The sequence below is a fragment of the Sus scrofa genome, chromosome X (assembly GCF_000003025.6).
Source record: "Sus scrofa isolate TJ Tabasco breed Duroc chromosome X, Sscrofa11.1, whole genome shotgun sequence".
In the NCBI taxonomy this organism is placed as follows: domain Eukaryota; kingdom Metazoa; phylum Chordata; class Mammalia; order Artiodactyla; family Suidae; genus Sus; species Sus scrofa.
This window is the reverse complement of record NC_010461.5, coordinates 121,762,175-121,769,594: the sequence shown is the minus strand read 5'-3', so window position 1 is coordinate 121,769,594 and position 7,420 is coordinate 121,762,175. Positions and strand designations below refer to the sequence as shown.

The 7,420-nt window shown below is 66.0% G+C and overlaps 1 protein-coding gene across 2 annotated transcripts; it reads left to right on the top strand.

Moving 5' to 3' along the window:
- On the top strand, positions 3,641–6,111 carry LOC106504240 (melanoma-associated antigen 10-like). Of its 2 annotated transcripts, XM_021079625.1 has the most exons (3): positions 3,641–3,676; positions 4,455–4,544; positions 4,864–6,111. In XM_021079625.1, the coding sequence occupies exon 3, from the start codon at positions 4,882–4,884 to the stop codon at positions 5,650–5,652; it is 771 nt and encodes a 256-aa protein (XP_020935284.1). In that variant the 5' UTR covers positions 3,641–3,676; positions 4,455–4,544; positions 4,864–4,881; the 3' UTR covers positions 5,653–6,111. The 2 variants fall into 2 exon arrangements, with proteins under 2 accessions (XP_020935284.1, XP_020935283.1); XM_021079624.1 differs by lacking the exon at positions 3,641–3,676 and having other exon boundaries at positions 4,186–4,544.

The following is a 7,420-nucleotide window of genomic DNA, read 5'->3' as shown; positions in this document are numbered from 1 at the left end:
CCGGCCAATGAAGTCGTTCTCTTCTGTCCTGGTCACGGAATGTCACAAAGGTGGTCTCGAGGGGGAGCCCGGCGCGGTGTGGGGGAGGGGAGGGGTCTGGGCCCCCAGCGCCTCTCGTTCCTCCAAGTAGAGAAAGGAGGATTCAGCTTCCCAGGAGAGGCTCCCGCCTGCGGCCAGGCCCCTCGTCTCAAGGGGCCAGGCTTGTGTGGGTCGAGGCGCGTGATCCTGTCCCCACGCCCATCCCCAGAGATGGGGAGGCTCGGGGCTGGCCTCTGGGTTGCTGGAGGGCAGCCCTGGTTAGTCCCAGCTGGGCGACCCCCTGGACCGCAGGGCCCCTGGCGCCCGTCCCTCCCAGCAGGTGGGGGTCCCTCAAGGGCCGCTGGACTTAGCCTCGGTTGGTGGCCCTCCCCCCCCCCCCCGCGCCACCTGCTGTGGTCTCTTCCAGCTGCCCCCGCTGCTAGGTTGGGGCTGTGCAGATGGGCCCGAACAGAGTCCTGTGGCCTGGCCCCCGGGCCCAGCTGTCCCCACGCCGGGACTCCCGTTCAACATCAGTGTCCCACAGGCACCTCAGACCCAGGGTTCCCCACAAGGCCGCGCGGGCGTGGGTGGCCACAGCCTCCCAGGGGCTTCGGAGCCTCCTTTCGAGCTCTGCTTGCCCCCAGCCTCATCCCTGTCCACGTCACAGGGGGATTGCCTTTAGCTGCCGTTTCTTCCCATTGAAACGTCTCACTGCCCAGGAGAGCTCCCTTGGGAACACCTGCCTTTGTCCTTTTCAGGTCACCTCCCCAGACCCTCGGGCTCAGCCTCCCGCAAGGCTGCCCCCAAACCCCTATTTGCTTTCCACTCGGGGAAAGCACGGCTTCCGCGGCCCCAGCTTCCTGGCCTCCCACCTCCACCGTCGGTCTCCTGGGTCGCGCCCCTCTGAAGTCCTACATGTGGCTTCAGCATGTCCGGCCCTGTTGAAAGCAGCGTCTCCGCGGCCTGCTCCCTTGCCAGCCCGGCCCTCCTCCCCGCAGCCCCCTGCACCCCCGCCCCTCTCCCGCCCTTCCCTTGGGGGCAGGACTTGCTTTGCTGGCAGGTTAGATCCTTTCCAAGGGGCCAGCTGGACCCAGACTCACTGGCAAGGAGACCTCCCACGGGCTGGGCTAGACAGGCCTGCGGGGAGCCCCGGCCACGTGGACTTGACAAGAGAGGCGGGTCTGGGTGGGGGATGGGAGGAAGCCCTCATGAGGGGCCTCTGTCTTCTCCCTGGGGGCGGGGGTGGGGTGGGGTTCGCCCGCGGGCTTGGCCATGTGTGTGCTCCAGCCCTTGTGGGCGACTTTGGTCTTACCAGTCACCATGTCGGGGATGGAGTGGCAGCTCGGAAGGCCCATCTGCGAGGAGCCTCGGCCCTTGTCCCAGCTCTGCCGCTCCGCAGGGCCACTTGCCCCTTCCGAGGGCTCTGCCTTGGTTCTAAAAGGGAAGAACAGAGAGGGTTCGAAGGGTCCCTTCAGCCCAAGGACCGGGAGGGACCCTTGATGGAGCTCCCGGGCCTAGATCGGCGTGGGCCCTGGTCTCTGTGCTTCCAAGCAGGCCTCCAAGCATGGCTCCGGGTCATTTCCTCCCAGAGGACTTGACCTTAGAGGCTGGGAAGGTCAAGGGAGGCCCTGGGTGGCGTCTCCGAAGGGGCCGTGCGTGGGGTCAGCTGGGCTGTGAGGCCGCCCCGCCCTCCCCGCCGGGGACCTGCCTGGCTGGCGGTGGGTTTTCTCGCCCTTGGCCCTGGACGCTTCAGTTGCTCACACACAAGCCCTCGGGGCGTCCGAGGCCTGCCTCTTCCAGCCTCAGCCTCCAGCCCCTGCGCTTGGCCTACCCGCCCTGGTGTCCGCCAGCCCAGAGGCCCTCGGGCCGCTGTCCGTCACCGTCGGCTGGGCGCTGTTCTGGGACACACCACGCGCTCCCTGTCGGGGACGGTCCTCCTGCTGCCCCCTCGGGTGGCCGGGCCCCTCTCTGTCCAGGGTCCGGCTTCCATCTCAAGGCCGCCTCCTGGGTCAGGCCTTCCTCCAGGCCCAGGCCCCGCTCACGGCTGCTTCCCGAGCCCCCGGCCCAGCTGCCGCGGCCCGTCCCTGGACTGTCCCTAGGCACGGGGCCCTCCTGTGCCCCCCAGGGGTGGGTGTGTCTGTCCCCCCTCCAGACCAGGAAGGGGGTCGTAGAGGAGGGGCGAGACCACGACGTGAACCGGGTCCCCAGCGTGTACACTGGATTGAACAGCCTTCTGTGCCACCAGGAGCTGGCTTTAGTGGCCGTGAACACAGCTCCGCCTGGTAAGGGGCACAGTCACCTTGGCGGTGCTGACTGCTCTGCAGGGCTGCACAGTGACCCTTCTCGGCTATCCCGGGCAGGTGGCAGAGAAGGGCCACCTCAGGCCCTGGAGGCGGGAGTGGCGGCCCAGATTCCACTGTGAGGAGGATGGAGAGCGGGAGCGGCGCCCCCCCCCCCCGCACCCCCTAGCCCACCCCTCCCCCCGGACCGGGGGCGTCCAGTCCGCCCGGAAGCCACCCGCTCGCGGCCGCGGCCGCAGCCAAGGAGGGTTTCTTGTCCGATGATGTCTCATCAGGCAGGCAGTCGTCCAAGGCTAAGGGCGCACCGGCCGACCTGTCCTGGCGGATAGACACCGCGCGGTGGCGCTGGGCGCGGCGGGCCTTTCCAGGGGAGCCCCTTGCGGGCTTGCTTCCAGCCCCTTTGCTCCCTGGCGGTTCCAGGGCTGCCCCGGGGGTCGCTTTCCTCCAGAAGCTGCAAAGTCTCCTCTAGGGACCTTGTCCCAGGAGGCACGGTGTCGTTCTGGTCAGCGCCAGGTAATCCCAGTCCAGTCTCTCTGTCTCTCTGGCTCTGGCTCTCTCGGTCTCAGCGACAAGCAGGACAGCAGGGCCCCAGAGCACGTGGCCGCCAGTCCTGACTCCCTGACATCCGGGTCTCAGAGAGACTGGGGACCTGGTACAGGGATGCGCGGGGCCTCAGGTGGGCTAAGGGGAGGGACCGGGCTCCATCAAACACAAATTGGGGCCCCTGCGGGTTCGAGGACGGAGGGGACCCGGGACCCCAGACCAGAGTGGGCCCTGGGGAGGCCGCAGGGCGGGGTGAGCACGTGGCCCCGTGTCCCGACTCCCGGACATCCGGGTCTCCGAGAGCCTGGGGACCGCGTCTCAGGCGCGAGGAGGCGGGGCACCCTCAGGTGGGCCGCGAAAGGGCCCCAGGCCTGCCACGTGCTGCCTGGTCAAGGTCCGTACCCTGAGGGAGGACCGAGGGGACCCTGGAGCCCAGGTCAGAGGTGGCCTGGGGAGCCCACAGGGCGCGATGACCACGGGTGGCGGGTCCCGCGCTCCGGGTCCCAGAGAGCCTGGGGCCCAGGTCCCAGGCGGGGCGGGGCCTGAGGTGGGCCGAGGGGAGGGGCTCGGGCTGAGGCCTCAGGATGAGGGGCCCGAGCGCGGGGAGGGGGGGGGCCGCCCGGACCCCGAGTCGGAGGGGAGCTCAGCGACGCCCTCCCCGGAAGTCAGCCCCATCCCCCCGCCTCGGGAGCGACGAGCACGTGGCCCCGTGGCCTGACTTCCTGACATCCGGGTCTCAGGGCGGCTGGGGCCCTGGGATAAAAGGCGGGGCCTCCAGGGGCAGAGGGAGCATCCGGGGTCCCGCCGGCACCCAGGTGAGGCCGCTCAGGGAGGCCCGAGAGACGCCGAGGCCTGGAGCGGAGGGAGAGGGCGCGGGGCGGCCCCGGGCCGGGAGGTGCACACGAGGCCGGGCCCGTCGTCGGCTCCCGGGGCTCAGGCAGACGGGGGCCTCGGAGAGACGAGCGGGCCCCTCACGGGCAAACGGGGCGATCCCGGGCCCTGCCGGGCGTCTGGGCTGGATGCCGGGCAGGGTCGCGGCCCTCAGACCCCGGCGCCGCGAGGGAGCCTTTGCCCTGGCGCGGGGAGCAGGAGGCCCGGGGAAGGAGGAGCAGAGGAGGCGGTTCCTGACCTCTGGCTGAGGGTCTCCGGCCAGGAGGTCCCTGGTCTGAGGGGTGGGGCTTCGGGGCGGCGGAGGTCGACGCCCAGGACCCCCGGGGAGCACGGAGCAGACCCCACCCCTGGCAGAGAGCTGCCTTGTGCTGGGTGCTGGGAGGCCAGGCAGGAGGGGCGCACCCAGCAGTCTCCCCGGCCTCAGCCCCGGGGTGGGGGCGGGGGGGGCTGGGCAGGTGTGGCCACGTGTGGGCCCCTCACCTCTTCCGGGTCCACATGGGGTCTCGTTCTGAGTTTCCCTCAGGCTCCAGGGGAGAGGGCCTGGGCCTGGCAAGAAAAGGCGAGCAGAGGCCGGAGCCCTGAGGGGACCACCCACCGGGGACTGGGGGCCCTCCCAGAGTCCGGTTCAACCGTCCTACCAGCACTGGAGACCCGGGCTGTGCCACGGTCTACACCCGCGGTGCCCCTCCATTCCTCTTACAGCGTCTCCAGGAACCAGAGGTGAAGGCCCAGGTGTGAGGCCCGCGTCCTCGTGTCACAGAGCAGGAGGCCCAGGCCGTGCCAGGCATCCAGGTGAGGTGTGGGCCCCGAGTGTGGACCCGGGGGCTCCCCATCCCAGAGCAGAGGGGACCCCACAAGGCCAAGTCACCCCATCCCCAGGGACCCCCAGATCCACATGCTGAGCCGGCTGCACCCTGAAGAGCCACCTTGCGTCCCCCTTCAGGGTCACAGGGGACAGGCCGCCCAGGAGGAGAGCCCCCGTGATGCCCGAGAGCCCCCTAAGGAGGAGAGGTGTAGGGAGGTGGCTGCGGTGCTCAGCCCGGGCCCCTCCCCCCCCTCGGTCTCTCCAGGCCCAGGGTCCCCATCTGTCACCTGCCCACATTCCTTTCAGCTGTCCAGCCCTCGCATCATGCCTGTGGATCAGCTGAGTGATCTGCGCAAGGTAGTGAACCAGCTGTTCCTGTCCGAGGAGGCCGCGACCCCGTCGCCCTCCTCTGCTTCGAGCCCCCCGCCCTCCTCTGTGGAAGCCGAGGCCTTGCTCCAGGATGCACTGCTGGCGATGATGGCTGACCTGGTGGAGTTCCTGCTCCTCAAGTATTGCACCAAGGAGCCCATCACCAAGGCAGAGATGCTGAACGTGGTCCTCAGAGATGCCCAGGACCGCTTCCCCGACGTCCTGAGCCGCGCCTCCGAGTGCATGCTGCTGGTCTTTGGCTTGGATCTGAAGGAGGTGGACCCGGAGGAGCACACCTACACCCTGTTCCCCACCCTGGGCCTCACCTGGGATGGGGTGCTGAGCGATCATGAGCTGAGCCTGCCCAAGACCGGGCTCCTGGTGGTGGTCCTGGTGGTGATTTCCCTGCAGGGGGACCGCGCCCCCGAGGAGGTGGTCTGGGAAACGCTGGGTGTCATGGGGGTGTGTGCCGGGATGGTGCACTGCATCTATGGGGAGCCCAGGGCGCTCCTCACCCAGGTGTGTGTGCAGGAGGGGTACCTGGAGTACCGCCAGGTGCCCCACAGCGACCCCGCCCGCTACGAGTTCCTCTGGGGTCCCCGGGCCCACGCGGAGACCAGCAGGTTGAAAATCCTGGAGCACCTGCTCAGGGTCAACGGGAGGGTTCCCAGGTCCTGCCGTTTCCTGGCTGCGGTGGCGGTGAATGAGGAGGAAGAGGGGCCCTGAGCCCGAGGGGCGCCCAGGCTCCTTGCAGGCCAGCAGCTTGTCCAGCAGCTTCGCTCTGTGTTCGAAGAGCGAGCAGTCAGCCTGCCAAGGAGCGGGGGCCGGGCGAGGGGGCACAGGGCGTGGGGCAGCCTTGGGTGCCGTTTCTTTGTGAGCCCGTGGGTGTTCAGCCCTGTTTCCTTTAGTCGTGTTTGTAATGCTGTTCCGTTCACTAGAAATCTTGATAAACTTCCGGGTCTAACTTGGCGAACTGTATCAACCACACTCGCATTGGTACTTACCTCGTTCAAGAAGACGAATTTGCCTTTCTGTAAAAGACGTTTGTCAATGTGCCATTTGATTTAGTGACCCTGAGCCAGAGGACATGCCGCTGGAATCAGAATGGTTTGGGAAATGTGACAGTCCTTAGCAGTAAATGAGATGGACCATGAATTCACTCAATAAAATTAAAACGGTTAAGCCTTGCTTCCTATCCTACCTGTTTGTCATTCTTTAAAACTAGATTTTTTTTCTTCTTTCTTCTTTTTTCTTTTTTTTTTTTTTTTGCCTTTTCCTGGGCCACACCATGGCATATGGAGGATCCCAGGCTAGAGGTCGAATCAGAGCTGTAGCCGCCAGCCTCCACCACAGCCACAGCAACGCGGGATCCTTAACCCACTGAGCAAGGTCGAGGACCGACCCCCAAACCTCATGGTTCCTAGTCGGATTTCTTAACCACTGAGCCACGACGGGAACGCAGAAATGCCTATCTTTCGTTGGATGTGTGTGGTTTTGTTGAGAAAGCAGGAGACGAGGCATCTGCGTCCGTAAGACCTCTGCTCCCTGGCTCCTTTACTCCCAGACTCTCCCTGAGCCTCTGCTCTCTGGAAGGCCCCGCGTTCCGAGTGGGGACACGGCAAGTCCGGACACAGCCCTCACCCAGAACGAGCGTCTAGGAGGCGCAACGCTGAGAAGGACGGTGGAGAGCTGCCTCCCACGTCCCACAGAGCAAGTGGAAACGGGGCGGGCACGGCGGCTGCAGGAGCGAGCACCCGAGGCTAAGCGGCCCAAGCCGGGGGGTTCGGGGCTGCGGGAGGGACGCCTTCTGCGGGAGGCAAATGTGATGACGTTGCTCGAGGTGGCGGCGGCCCAGCCTGTGGCCGCCGTGTCCTCGCGGGGAGAGGCAAGCCTGAAATGCCCGCTTGCAGGAGACCAAGGATATTCAGTATTTTCCAAATGGGCGATGCGTGGAGTTTGGTTCCTTATCTACTCGGTCTTGCTGTTATATCGTGGAAGCAGTTTTGCTACCCACCCCCAGTTTTTCCGTAGGATTTCAGTGGGGTGTCTGCTTTGAAACTGGCTCCTGGAGTTCCCATCGGGGCTCACTGGAAACGAATCTGACGAGCATCCATGCGGTTGCAGGTTCGATCCCTGGCCTCGCTCCGGGGGTTAAGGATCCGGTGTTGCCATGAGCTGTGGTGTAGGTTGCAGAGGCGGCTCGGAACCCGCGTGGCTGTGGCTCTGGCATAGGCTGGCAGCTACAGCTTCGATTCGACCCTTAGCCTGGGAACCTCCATATGCCGCGGGAAGCGGCCCCAGAAAAGGCAAGAAGACACACACACACACAAAAAGACTCATGAAGTCCAAAAATAGTTAAATCACAAGAGTATATTGGTGGGAGGAAACCATTCCACTGATGCTGAAGCTCTCTGGGCTCCAGGCGGTGACCGCCCACCCCAGGGCTGGGCTCCCCCAGAAGCAGGAAGGGCTCCTGAGTGAGTGTGTGATGGAA